This window comes from Taudactylus pleione, unplaced genomic scaffold, assembly GCF_031769625.1.
Source record: "Taudactylus pleione unplaced genomic scaffold, aTauple2 ptg000082l, whole genome shotgun sequence".
Classification (NCBI taxonomy): domain Eukaryota; kingdom Metazoa; phylum Chordata; class Amphibia; order Anura; family Myobatrachidae; genus Taudactylus; species Taudactylus pleione.
Window position 1 is genome coordinate 8,793,255 of NW_028284484.1, and position 15,038 is coordinate 8,808,292.

At 46.0% G+C, this 15,038-nt stretch overlaps 1 protein-coding gene across 1 annotated transcript in view; it reads right to left on the minus strand.

Annotated features, from left to right (window-relative positions):
* Window positions 1–427: 427 nt before the first annotated feature.
* The window catches only part of GABRD (gamma-aminobutyric acid type A receptor subunit delta), a 108,147-nt gene continuing 93,536 nt past the window's right edge, over window positions 428–15,038 (minus strand). Inside the window, exons 9-10 of the mRNA XM_088468221.1 lie at window positions 13,786–13,997; window positions 428–715 (exon numbers count right to left, since the gene is read on the minus strand). Coding sequence (XP_088324347.1) covers window positions 428–715; window positions 13,786–13,997 — 500 coding nt within the window. The remainder of the gene's footprint in view (window positions 716–13,785; window positions 13,998–15,038) is intronic.

A 15,038-nucleotide genomic window follows, 5' to 3' on the forward strand; every position in this document is an offset into this window, starting at 1 on the left:
AGCACACCCATGATGGAAGACCCCTAGAATTGTGGGGCCCTGGGCATTTGCCCAGTTGACCCATACGTTAAGATGGCCTTGCAGTGCTGCACTGGGTCATGTCAATTAATTGACAAGCTGGAATATTTCCAGGAATTTTCCACTTTAAAACCCCTTCCTTCACTAATAGTACTTTGATGAGGGTCCCGTCCCTGGGTTCCCCACCATTCATTGTATTTAGCATGGTCCCAGCACTCACATATACCTTGTACCTTCTGAAAAGATCTGATGTAGCAGCTAAGAATAAAGTTAAACAATAATGATTCCATAAAATAATTATAAAATGAACATGTTACTATATTAGATCATCTTCTTTATTTTGCATAAATATTGTATTACAGTATATATTTTTAATTGAAATGTATAGAGACCTCTGAAAGTATACTGCTCACTTTGTATATCCGACCCAATAAATAATGTTCACTGCCGCAAAAGCAGCTGGGAAAACTGCCCTAGAATAAACATCAATTGTATCAGTGTCGATGGGCTTCAGGAAAGTCTTTCGTCTGCCTTTATTTTCCGGTTGGCATGAGTGCCCTGCTTGTCCTCCTCTGCCATCTTTGGTTCTGCTCACTCTACACGGAATTGTGTCCTGCGGGTCCATTTCGTTGAAATTCACTCCCAATATTGAAAGGGAAAATAAAACAATGGCATGTTTACCGTCCTTCATAGTAATCTGCAATATAATCAGAGATAATGGTTACAAATGCCAACAACTAAAGGAGCACACAATACAAAATAATGAGATAGGATTGTAGCAAAGTGGCATAGTAATGTTCTAAACAAAAAGGAAGAGTTTACTGTAATATATTCTGTCAATATCTTCTGTATTGGGTCTTGGTAAGAATGATACTATACTGTATGCTTCTAAATACGTAGCTGATTCTCATGTCATGGGCCAGTTGGGCTTTCCTGCTGTGCCCATCTGGGGGTGATGCTCTGGTTCTGAGCATCAAGGGTTTATGGGCCTGATTGAATTAGGCTAATTCAGAGATGTACGCAAACCCAATGACTTACGTACAATCGCCGATGGTGCGAGATCTGTGAATGCGCATATGCCACACTGCCCAGGTGCAGATCTCGTGCAGTGCCCTGGACGCTGCAGCCTGACTGGCATGCAGCTGCCACTTGGGGGCGGAGACTGTCAGCGTTGCAGAAAATGGGGGGTGTCAGTGGCATGCTGAAGCCAGTGGTTGTGTCTGCGGTCGAAGTTTCAGTGGCTTCAGCAGAGGGAATTCCCCGTCATCTTGAATATCTTGAGGATTCCTCAGATGACAGATGTTTGTGCAAATTATCTGGTGGCTGCATCTTCGGACGGAGCAATAGATCAGAGAAGCCTGCAGGGGTGTCTATTTGCACAAGACACCCCCTGCGGCATTAGCATATTATCACACAAAGCCGCAGTGGCTGTGTGAATAGCATACATCTCTGAATCAGGCTCTATGGACAGTCATGTTGGGTTCTGTATATATAGTGACTTCTTGTGTAAATTTAGACTTGTTAGTGGCTGTGATATACTGTATCTATCTCTCTCTGGTCTTCTCTCCTGTCAGCTGTAGCCAATTCTCAGCAGTCTCCAGGCTTACATAAGGACTGCTAAAACAATGGAGCATTATGTGATCTGAACTTGTTGCATCTCCGTCTCAGCCTATGGCTTACCTCCTAACATGACCCATTCCAGGAGGGACAAAATGCTCTGTTCCTGGACTTCCCTCTTAATTTATGATTGCCGTCACATCTGTTGAACTAGCTAATTGATAAGAAGGGTGTTTCAACACTGGTGACAATCATAAATTAAGAGGGAAGTCCAGGAACAGAGTATTGTGTTCCTCCGGGAATGGGTCATGTTGGGAGGTATGCTACAGGGGCCTATTCATCATTGCATAATTATCACTAGTGATAATTATGTTTTAAACAAGCTGTGAGTTTAAAAAATCTTTTGGAAGCATTTATCATGCCTCCCAAGCTGCTCTTTTTGCGGAATCAGTTTTTTGGAAAAGTGATAATTTTCCCCCTTACCACTGAGGTATCCATAATGATTTCCTCACTACCTGTCTCCCCCCCCTCCAGCCAGTGTCCGTCCTGGGACCTTCTTCCCCCAGCAACCACTTGTGTCCGACCCCCCTTCCCCCTGCTGCCACTGGTGTCTGACTCCCCCTACCCCCTGCTGCCACTGGTGTCTAACCCCCCCTGCTGCCACCAGTGTTTGATTCTGCGGTCCCTCTCACCGCTGCTGTTGGTGTCCTCCTCTCCCCCCTCCCCGCAGTGTCTGTCCCGCTGGCGCCCCACAGGTGTCCATTCTGGGCCAAGTCCCCCTCACGGCTGACCATTCTGGCACCCCCCCTCGAGTGTCCATTCCGCACATAAACCCCGCCCCTCTCCCCGACCCACTCCCTCTTACCTGTGTGTCTTCATGTCTTCTGCCGCCAGTGCCCCAGAGCTCTCAGCTGTCTGCGGTGCATCTTAGCTCCAGGGCTCTGCAGTGCAGATACAGCAGGGAGGGATCTTCATAGATCCCTCTGCTAGCTGCAGTAGCTGGACTGCCTTGTAAATCTTCACAGGCTGCAGTTTACACAGATTATCAAGGGCTGTATGCCATCTCAGGGTGGCGTACAGTTTCTTGGTCAAGTTCTGGAAAAAAACATTTTAAGAACTTGATGAATTTCATAACTTACTAAATTGGGGACTGTGGAATTTATCGAGGCACATTTGTAACCAGGAGAATGATTATGAATAAATTGTTTAGCTTGGGTTTAGCTTGTTCTGATCTTTTTGTTTCCTTCTTTTGTCTATCTGTCTTGGTGATGTCACTCTTAGCTTGCCCTGTTTTAGTTCCATAGGCATATAAAAGCTTGGGCGAGGGGGTGCTGCAGGTACCACCCTTCATGCAGGCTTACCCCCCTACCTTCTGCTAACAATGCAGCTGTAGCATGCTGGGGGTGTGGCCACATCATAGTGGGTACAGCCAGACCCCTAGTGGGTGTGCCTTGCACCAAACCAACATACTATATAATTTCCACACAAGTCTGCTGCAGGTGGCAGGGTAATTACCTACAGACCATTGGCGGCTCCAGAGGTGGGGCTGCAGAGCAGTCCAAAATTCAAATAGGGGAGCCACACCAACTGCCAATGAGTCCTGGCTGGTGATGTTTGGCAGCATTTGGGGTGACAATTGGTGAGGCTCCCCTATTTGAATTTTGAACTGCGCTGTAGCCCCACCTCAGGAGCCACCGCTGGTACAGACATCTGCAAATAGTGAGGAATGTACTGATCATGGGACAGTAGGGCAGCCCCTTCAGATCTATACTGTCCTGCTGGAATCAGGATGGTTGTGAGGTATGCAGTAGCTCTGTTTATCTTTCATTTTAGTCCTGGTTTTAACCTCTGGTTGACTCTATACCTATTGGTTTGACACTGAGATATATTACTGTCCACTAAATATTTCTGACTCTCATCTGACTAATTCTTCCATTGGTTACTGTAGTTGCTATGTTTAGAATTTACAGACCCTCAATTTAGCCATCATATGTTAGCTTCTACGTTGGGATTCCATCATCCCCAGTTACTGATGAATGATCGCCTTCTGATCATTACGTGGAGATGTATGAGATGGGCTGTTATCTGGAGACAGTGATGTATATCCTGTGTGGTGTGATGTCTATGATTGAAGTGCTCCAAGGTTGAATCTATAGTGTTCACATTAGAGGTGCTTCAAGTAAGGGGAATTCAGGGTTTAATTTCACATACAAATGCCTTAAAGGAGAAGTTATCGCTGTTACAGTATGTCAGATGTCTTTCTTGATTTGAATTCACCAGTTTCATCCCTATATAACTGCATCCTCAACCAATATTAAATTCTACAGTGTCTGAATCTAACAGGACTCTAACCTGTGCATTATTTTCATGTATGTAGCAGTGATTTGTTAGCAACTATTTTTTTTATAAAATTATGCAGTGCTCGAAGAGGGAATTTAGAGGTGGGGGTATGGAGATTGATTTCCCCTCCCCTCCTTGGGCCCCTGCTTCCATATCACCCCATTGTACGTCTCACACCACCCCCACACTTCTCCCTGCCTGCTCCCCTCTCTCACACCCTGCCCTTCTCACTGATTCCGTCTCTTCCCTCACCCCCTACAATACTAACTGCCTCCCTCTGCCTGCCCCTCTCTCTATTCCCTCTCTCACATCCTCCCCTCTCTCTACTTCCCTCTTACCTGCGCTGCTGGAATGGAGCTGCCAGGAGCACCGGCCGAGTCTTCGTTGCTGCTGCAGTAGTGCGAGCCAATTAGAAGCTGCCACTTGGCAGCTTCTCATTGGCTGGCGGCCGCGAGCCCCGTGATTGGCTGGCGGCCGCGAGCCCCGTGATTGGCTGGCGGCCGCGTGCCCCATGATTGGCTGGCGGACGCGAGCCCTGCGATTGGCTGGCGCCTGCAAGCCCCATGACTGGCTGCCAGTGTGCGCTGCTTATTACAATGCAGCCGGGATTGGATGGCTGCTTTGTCCCAGCTACATCCCAGCAGCCGATTGAGATGTGTCCCCTGCGGGACACATCTCTACACATTGCCGCCGCTGTTCCAGTGCTGGGATGCCATACTGTATCCCAGCGCTGGTGCATTATCTACTGCGGCTAAAATGAAGTGGGGCCGGGAAGTGGCAGTATGTCATACCGCCGTATACCACCCCACTTCAACCACTGAAATTATGTAGAAATTGCAGTTCCGGCATAACTGTATGTTTTGTAGCTATGTAATAATGGCACAATGCAGTAGATTTCTCAGAAATCTCCGGCAAAGTGCTAATTAGCACTGCAGATTGCAGTCTCCATTATTAACAAGGGGGCTACGACCTCAGACCTATCTACCAAACGCTAAAAAGTGATGCTATTCAGAGTTTGGCCCCGTTAGTTTACACCAGGGGTTCTCAACCACGGTCTTCAAGACACACTAACAGTTCAGGTTTTAAGGATAGCCATACAAGTGTGTTAATTAGTAATGTACCTTAGTTATTTTGATTTAACCATATGTGCACAAGCAGGGATATCGCTAAAACATGGACTGTTAGTGTGCTTTGAGTACCGTGGTTGGGAAACACAGGTTTACACCATCAGATGGTGTAAACTGCTTTAATCCTATGGAGGCTTACAAGCAGGAAAGAGATCAGATTTAGGAGACTTGTTCGGTGTTGAGGAGAAATTCCTGTAGTTCTGAAAGTGACTGCCAAATGGCTGGGCTGATGTGACCATATAACCTAATGCAATAACCTTTACATTATGCACATTGTGGTACAGCGCTATCTGAGTCTCCCTTGCATTCCCCAGAAGCCTCCACTACCCCACAACCCAGTGCTGCTAGAAGTCTCTGCACCCCTGCTCATTACTGGACCACAGCCTACTAGTTATAATAGTCGCTGCATTTGCTTCACTTTATGAGCCCCCATTTACAGCTGTTTACTGATTGACATAGAACAGGATTGTTTGGCTGGATACAAATAAGATTATTTATCGGCCAATATATAGTTCTGAAGCAGATCGGAACAAAATATCATCCTCATTGTCAAATGTGTACCTGCGACTGTGCACTCCCGTGGGACGCATGCAATATTGTGTGAACAGCTGTGCAGTGTAATGAAGGATGGAACGAGGTATCATTTCATCGTTCATTGCATACCAAGAATCTTGGTATCAAAGTATGGTCCGGGGCAAAGGGTAATCACCCCGACCATCAGCAAGATTGCCGGTCATCTAATATGTACCCAGCCTTAAGGTGCCCACACACATAGCGACATTTTACACGATTTGGCCGATTTCGACGAATCGTGACGACGAATCGGGTAAAAAAAGTACAAATCGTGAGTTTATACTCACGAGCACGATGCCGATGCGCGTCCCCGCTCGTCGTATATCGCATCTTCTGATCTGCCATGCTGTAGGGCAGATTAGCCAACCATGAACCCGATGGACGCCGATCGTGAGGGTTTTTTTCCTCACGATGAATCGTACGATTCATCACACAATGCAGAATTTGACTGACAGAAGCCTGGACACGCTCCATCGCCATCTTGTGCAGCATCGTGTATGGAGCAAGTCAATCGCACTTTGGGAGCCTGCACACTGGATATTTGTTTTGTTGGATATTTGGTGAGTATTTGTACAGTTTGCAACCACACTGACCACCAATATGTGCTCCCCACTGCCCACCAATTTATGCCCCCAGGCAATAAATGCATGACCCAGCCACCGCCTGCCGTATTGAGGCGGGCGATGGCTGGGTCATGCATTAAGCTCCCCCACTGCCCACCAATGTGTGTAATACCTCAAATAAATAAATAAACAAGTTTTTTAAAAAAAAACACCATACATTACATTTAAAAACACACATTATTTCAAGCTGGGGGTCTTCTACCTTTCGGTCTCCAGCTGTTGTGGAACTACAGATCCCAGGATGACCTGCCACCCACCTTTGAAACTGTTTTTAGGGCATCCTGGGATCTGTAGTTCTACCACAACGACAGGCCCAAAGGTGGAAAACCCATACTGTCAAAGAAAAACATTATATTACCAAGCAATAAACACATAACATTCCTGTAAAAGAAAACATGATTAGAATACCATAACAAACCTTTAAAAACTTGTAAAAAAGAAAATATTAAAACATTAAAAATGTGAACTATAACAACATTACATTTTACAAAACTATATACACAAATATTTAAATGTCCTTTTTTTTCTTATTCGTAGATAATGTCCATGGATTCAGAACGTGAATTCGTTACAGGATTCATTGAAATCCTGCACTCGAAAGACTGTCTGTGGAAGATCAGTTCTCGGAAGTACCACAATAAGTTGCAGAAGTTGGCCGCACTCGAGGAACTGTTGGTGTATACAAAAAAATACATATCTGATGCAGACCTGAAAACTGTACGGCAAAAGATACAAAATCTCAGGACAGTATACATCAAAGAAAAAAAGAAGGTGGATGACTCCAAAAAATCAGGAGCGGCTACAGATGAAATATATACTCCTGCGCTGTGGTACTACCAAATTATGTCATTCATCAGTGAACAAGAGCCTCAAAGGGAATCAATCATCTTGATGTCTGAGCGTGAGGGAGATGAGGAGGTTGCAGAAGTCTTGGTAAGTAGTGACACAGTTTAAACCAAAATCCTTAATGTTTTTGTTGTTAAATCCCAAATGTCCAATTTAGTCAGTAGTTCACAGATAGTCCTCCTGCCATGGTACAGCACCTGGTCCATTGAAATAGGTCATGTACTCCTCCCTCACTTCTTTGGCACGTGCGGTGGATGTTGTTGTAGTTGTTGGTGCAGACACAGATGTCAAATGTTCAATGTCCTCCAGGGGTCCTACATCTTCTGGTCTAGCTGGGACTGGTCCTTGTTGAGTAGATTTTCTTCGCAGAAAGTTGTGCAGCACACAGCACGCCATCACGACCCAGTCTATCTTCTCCACATGTAGATTGATGGTGGTGTGGAAAATGCGGAAGCGGTTGCTCATTATTCCAAACGCATTTTCCACAATGCGCCGTGCCCGGGATAGACGATAGTTGTATATCCTTTTCTCTCTGGTCAGGCCCCTGTGTGCAAATGGCTTCATCACATGTTCATGTAATGCAAAAGCCTCGTCTGCAACGAAAACGTAATTTAGGCCGTGCTTTGTCTGGTCCAGTGAGGGCAGGTTGAGGGTTTTGTTGGCGAGTCTGTGGTAGAAAGCTGTCTTTTTGAAGGATCCACCATCTGAAGCACGCCCATTCTTGCCGACATCCACAAAACAGAAATTCGTAGTTGGCATTCACCACTGCCATGAGAACGATGCTGAAGAATCCTTTGTAGTTGTAGTAATATGATCCGCTGTTGGCAGGTGGGTTGATGCGGATGTGTTTCCCATCGATGGCTTCTCCGCAGTTAGGGAAATTCCAACGTTGTTCAAAATCTTCCGCGATGCTGGTCCACTCCTCCACGGTGTTAGGAAACTGTAAAAATAGGAAAAAAGATGTTAAAACATGACTATAATATTTTTTATATCTTTTTTCCCTATATAGACTCCCACCCAAGACTCTGATTTAACATCAACACCGGACCTCAGTCTGCTCGGTGGCGACAGTGATCCGGAGAATAGCACACAAGTGGAAAGTCAAGTTCCACCTGGACCCTCATCTTCGCAACAACCCCAAAAAAAGAAAAAAAAAGGCAGAAAGGAGAATTTTACAGAACGAGAGGACCATTTTTTTACAAAACGCAGAACGGCTGCTGCAGAAACCCCCAGATGCAATTGATGATTTCACAGCTCATGTGAACAGCACATTGAGAAATCTGGATGCAGATATCCCCAAAAATTTTTTACGGTTAAACTACGACCTCTTGAGTCGCTGTATGAGCAAAAATATCTAAAATTCGACATACATTGCAGATCCAATGCTATTTTCCCCTGCCCCAAATAGGTATGTCCGCCCCCCCCCCTGCCCAGTTAGATATTACTCCCCCACCAAGCACCCCAAGCACCAGCACCACCTTGTATAATGCTCTGCTGGATGCAGCAGATGAGTCGCCCCAATATACAGAGATGTAAATTTTTTCTATATTGTAATATCACCAAATTTTATGAATTCCAATCGGTGCTTGCTGCATGGGATAGGGTGGTGATGACGCCATTTGAACAAGGTCACTACGCACATGGCACAAGTACACATAGCTGGAAGCCGGGGCCACAATGTGTACTTGTGCCATGTGTGTATTGGCCTGTTCAAACTGGCATCTGACCCACCCTATTACATTCAGCCGGCTACCTATTGGGATTCATTAAATTTGGTGATATTTAATTTGGTTGTTTTTTTGTCTTGATTTTAATGTCACCAAATTTTATGAATTCCAATCAGTGCTTGCTGCATGGGATAGGGTGGTGATGACGCCATTTGAACAAGGTCACTACGCACATGGCACAAGTACACATAGCTGGAAGCTGGGGCCACAATGTGTACTTGTGCCATGTGTGTATTGGCCTGTTCAAACTGGCGTCTGACCCACCCTATCACATACAGCCGGCTACCTATTGAGATTCATAAAATTTGGTGATAATGTTCTTTTGTAAAGTTGTAATAAAAAGTATTTTGCACACAGTTTAGTGCACACTTTCAGTTGCCTGCAGGTCAGTGCACATTGTACTAAAAGAAGGCAATTTCTTGCTTTATATGTTGAGTAAAAAATAAATATAAAAATTTTTCTTTGCACAAGAAACCAATGTGTGGTGTTTTTTTTAACTTACCTTGCAATACTGGTACTGTAGCACTTTTACGATGGCTTTGCAGGTCTCCGGAATGATGACGCCCAAGGACTGAGGCGAGATGAGTGTCCCAAACTTTAGGTCTTCCAGTGACCTTCCTGTAGCCAGGTATCTCAGGGTAGCCACCATTCTGTCTTCAGCAGGGATTGCCCTCCGCCACCTTGTGTCCTGTCTCTTGATGTGGGGGGTCACCAGATGCAGCAATTCTTGGAAGCTGGCGTCATCCATGCGCAGGTAGTTCCGATAGTCCTCCGGGTTGTTCTCCTTGATCTCTATCAGCAGGGACATGTGAGAGCGGGTATCCCTTTGTAGCAGCCACTCCTTGGTCCAGCATGCTCTCATCCTTCTTCGCTGGGCCCTCTTCCTAAACTCCCGGACCCCGGCTTCAGCGACCAACACTTAGTTTATACTGATAGGGACGCATCAGTACAGAATTCAGGAACAGGATAGAATGCAGGTAGGTAGCACACACTTGCAGGTAGAATAAACTTTGTATAAGGCAAGCCAAATACAAAGAGCACAGTAGCAATGTACAGGATTCAGCAGGAATACACCTAGCCTCATCTAGTAGAGTTCCTGCTGTTTATACTCCCTAGATAGCCCCTCCCATTGTTATGGCTATTTAAATTTCCCACCAATAGTCAAGAGCCTGTTTTGTTTTTTTTTTTAAACTCACGATTTGTTATGTCCAATCTCACGATGCGTACGATCCGATAGATCGTGAGACCGTAAGACAGATTGGGTGTCTTTTTTCCCAAATCGTGATCACGACGGCAAGGGAGCTCCCGTGAAAGTTCATGAGGAAATTGGCCATAAAATCGTATTGTGGGCACATCGGTATATGTGTGGGCACCTTTAGTTACCACTGGCCATAAAGGTTACTAGCAGTTTCTGACTGACTAGTTTAAGTGGCAGCATCAATACTGGTGAGTAATATTATTGGTGGGCAGCAACAGAGCTGCTGCATTGTATACTGAGTTTCTAAGTCATCTGAACTGTATACTCTGGCATTTAAGGCTGTATTATATGCTGGCATATGCTTGTAACTTATGCTCAGGGACGTTTCTAGGGGTGGGAGGTCCCAGTGCGAACAGTCAAAAATGCGCCCCTCCCTCAAACAAGCATAAGATAGTAAGTTTGTGCGCGCCCAGGAAAGGGGATTGATCTCAAAGGGGCATGGTCTCACAATAAGGGCCGTGGCCTCAAGTGAAATACTACCTTATAAATAAATGTTAACATAACTATAGGATTAGGGACAGCAAAACCTGTTAAAATTTCCAAGGCACACCATCAGTCTTCCTCCCCCAGGATAAAAGCCACATTGCTCCCCAATAGAAGAAATAACATTGCTCCCCACAGTGGAAATAACATTGCTCTCCACAGCAGTGGTGGATCCAGATGGGGGGGGGGCGATTGGAGCGATCGCCCCCCCTAGCACAGTCCGTCCTTTATCATCTCTCTCCTCTGCATCATTCAGAGGAGAGAGATGATAAAGGCTGTGCTGTGATCGGAGCTGTGTAAGTGCGCTCCCGCCTCCCAGTCATGGGGATGTCAGTGACAGGCTGTCACCCCCAGGAGCCAGGGAAGAAGAGATCACAGCTGGCTCCTTACACCCTGTGATCAGCTGTTTAGACCACCCCAGTGATCAGCTGTGTGGTCTAAACAGACCACACACTGATCACTGCTAAAAAAAAAAAAAAAACAACTTACCTCTGTCCAGGGATGAAGATAGGGACTCTGATGATGTCTTCCCTCCAGTCAGGTGGTCTCTCGGCTCCTGCACTGTGACCCAGGTCAGCTGCTGCATTCAACAGCTGACTGGGTCACAGTGCAGGATGGGAAAGCAGCTGATCAAAGCCCAGAGGGAGAACATCACCGAAGCAACGGAGGTAAGTGAAAGTAAAGGGGGGGGGGAAGGGGATGCTTGAGTGCTGCGAGGGGGGGTACCGGGGGGGGCACTTAAACATATATTGATTGTAAAAATCAATGTGGCTATCAAAAATAACCATGTGAAGGGGAGGAGCTAGGACCAAAAAGGGGAGGTGCCAGTACAGAAAAGAGGAGTCGTCGGAATTAATCATTAACTTGCCCCCCCTAATAGAACAGTCTAGATCTGCCCCTGCCCCACAGTGGAAATTACATTGCTCCCCACAGAGGAAATAACATTGCTTGCTCCCCACAGAAAAAAAAGCACATTGCTCCCCATAGAGGAAAAAACATTGCTCTCCACAGAGAAATTAACTTTGCTCCCCCACACAGGAAACTTTGCTCCTCCACAGAGGAAATAACTTTGCTCCCCATAGAAAAAAATCACATTGCTCCTTCTATGTCCCTAGCCATCCAGACCCCCTTCTATGTCCCCAGCCAGCCAGCCCCCCCTTCTGTCTCCAGCCCTCTCACTTACCTTCTTCTTGACGGCGCGGTTCCTCTCTTGCAGTCCCCAGGTCTTAAAAACACGAAAAACCTAAAGGTCAGACAGGGAAGTTGTGGGCAGTTGGCTTGCGGACGGCCCCCCTGCCTGGGTCTACACTGTATGGCCGCAGCACTGTAGTGTGAGTGTATGAGCTGTGCAATCGCACGGCTCGCCCACCCCTAGAAACTGCCCTGCTTGTGCTGTTCTTGATTCTACATTTTATATTGGGCCAGGTACTGTATGATGGTGCTACATGCTTGATGCTGAACAACTTACCATTAGTTGGGGTGTAGTGTTTGCTGTTAGGTGCTATGAGGGTTGGTGGAGTTCCCTGAAATTTTGATATGAGGTCCTTTAACTAAGATTTGTGTGTAGACTTAAGAAGCCTCAAAATTTGGCAAAGCGTACAACAGAACGCTGACATCAAATAGAACGACTTCAAAGAAAATCCCACTACTCTGGAAGGCTTTATCTTTTTCATTTGTACAGTAATTCAGTTTACAAAATAACCACAGTTGCTTATGTTCTATATGACAACATGCAGCCAGTAAAACCTGCTAGATGATTTATACAGCTACTAATGCCCCTTCTTAAATGTAATATTCATGTTTTAGGTATAGTAGATTATATGTACAGTAATCTAATTCTCAGAGGTCCAGTGAAAAGGATATAGCTGCCAAAAAATGAAGATGATAACCATATTTACATGGGAGTCATTTGTTTGAGCAAATACATACTGTATATTGTAAATGTACAGTATGTAGAGGCAAAATACATATTAGTGGACTATGGGCCTGATTCAGCTTGGATCGCAGTTGCTAATACGCAGGGGCGTCTTTAGAGAGGAGGGGGCCTGTGTGCATTCCCGGTCATGGGCCCCCTCCTCTCACCCAGGCGGCCGGCAGCCGATCGACGCGACTGGCCAGCCACCACAGAATCAGTAGACTCTGGGCACTAAAGTGTGCCCAGAGTCTACTGCGCATGTGTAGGTCACTGGGGAAATGGCATGGCCGCCATTTTCCCGGCGATTTTCTCACAGCGCATGCGCAAAAAGCAGGAAAAATGGCTGCTGCAGCCTTTTTCCAGAGTTTTGAACAGCGCTGAGAGACCAGACGCGGGACCTCGGAGAGGCAAGTTATAGATAATATGGGTGCAGGGTGTGCACTGCACACCCTGCACCCATTATAGATACGCACCGGCTAATACGCACCTATTTTTACCCCTCTGAACTTTGGGGCCCTCTGAGCCTAGTACCCCCGTTCCTGACCCTGGCTGCGGTAGCTGAAGCATACCGCAGCCTGGCCGGGTCCTAGCAGCTACAAGGCCATGAAATCTGTGTCCACCGACGCAGACCCTGGCTTTTTCCCTGCCCCCGTTTCCTGTAACTAGCAACGTCCCTGCTCCTCTTCCCAGTGAAGTGGGCAGGATGGGGAGATTTTATGGAGAATTTGCGGGTCTGTAGGGAGGGGGCTGGGCTAAAATGACACGAATCGCATCATTTAGCCCCGCCCCCTCACCACGGACCTGGGAATCGTGTCCTTTTGTCGTGTATGGGTGGGGCTTAATGACGTTTACCATCCGGCACCGCCCCGATCCTGTCCACAGCATCTCCTCTCCGGGCTTGCCCCCGGAGAGGAGAATTGAAATGGCGGCAAGTATGGGTTACCGTACATCTCTGAGTCAGGCCTTATATGCAAAAGCAGCCAGTAACTACTCTGCATGCAGAAATATAAATGTATTTGCTTTGCCTTGCATTGCAGCATGGTTTGTACCTGATACAAAGGTGCTGTTTTGTATTTGCTCCCAATTTAGAATCAGCCCATTATGTGCACATTCCAATAACATAAATAACAAACTTTCATTTTCTATGATAAACAAATGTAAAAGGAAGTTGGAGCTTTATGATGCTGATTGTGCAGTTGGTAAAGTATTTTCCAAACAAGGGAAAGTATGGCAAACATGTGCCAACTCAGTCAGCCCGTCGGTATAGTCCCCACATTCATTTCTGTGAGACACAAACTTGTCAGGCATCATATCTGACCTTGCGTTCCTGCTTAACTCCCATAATCTTCCCCGTCTGTTTCTTCATGTAATCGGCATTATAGTGGGCGAAGGCATATTCCACCAGGGCTGCAAATACGAATACGTAGCATATCAGGAAGTAGACATCCAGAGCTTTGATGGCAGACGCTCTGGGTAACGATGATCGCGCACTGTCCATCAGTGTAGTCATTGTAAGCACAGTGGTTATACCTGTAAAATAACAGTTACAGTTTATAAATTCTATATAAACCCATAGCATATTCTTTAGATATTTTGAAATCATTAATCTATTATGGGATATAAAGTCATACCTGTTAAAAGTGATAGTTATTTATCAATCGTACATGTTATTTGGGGGGGATCCCTCGCCCTCCTCTTGTCTCCCATGGCTTTTTTGGGTGTCTGTATTATTACTTATTTATTACCAGTTAGTTATATAGTGTACACATATACCGTAGTGCTTTGCAGATAATATTTAGTCTTTCATATCAGTCCCCAGTGGAGCTTAGGGCCTGATTCAGAGCCGGACGCTATTTGCGCTCGCTCATTCATTAAAAAGGGGTGGCTATTCAAATGAACCGTTCGCATTTTGCGGTCTGTTCACGCCTCTATGTCTCAACGAGCGAACAAAACTTGCAGTCGTAATTTTGAAAAAGACGCCCCCTGGCCGCTCGCACCATACGTCATGTCCGCTATTTAAGAGATTAATCGAGTACATCGAACAGCGTATGAACTGCTCGCTATTCTTGTGGTTGGTTTTTCCTACCACAATCTTGCGAGCAGTTCTGACTATAAATGAACCAAGTGACGTGGTTAATGAAGCTCCTGTATTAATTATGCACACCCATAAAATGCCCGTTTTGACCTTTAAGCACGCCTGCGTTCTGATTTCCACTCCCAGTTTTCAAGCACCTTCCCCTGTTACCACCCACATACGCCTCCTCCTGTCACTCCAAATAGCAGGCATTCGCTATTTAGCGAACAAACGATTTTCGGCCGCACTGACTGGTTCGCGCACGCGCATAAAATTCCGTACGCATGAGCAGTTGTGCGAACATCGGTCGGAACGAACGGCCGCTTACGAGCGGCTCTGAATCAGGCCCTTACACTTTATGTTCCCTGCCACATGCACACATACATACACACTACGAGTCATGTGATTTTTTTGGGGAGCCAATTAACCTACCAGTATATTTTTGGAGTGTGGGAGGAAAGCGGAGTACCCAGAGGAGAGCAACACAAGCACAGGGG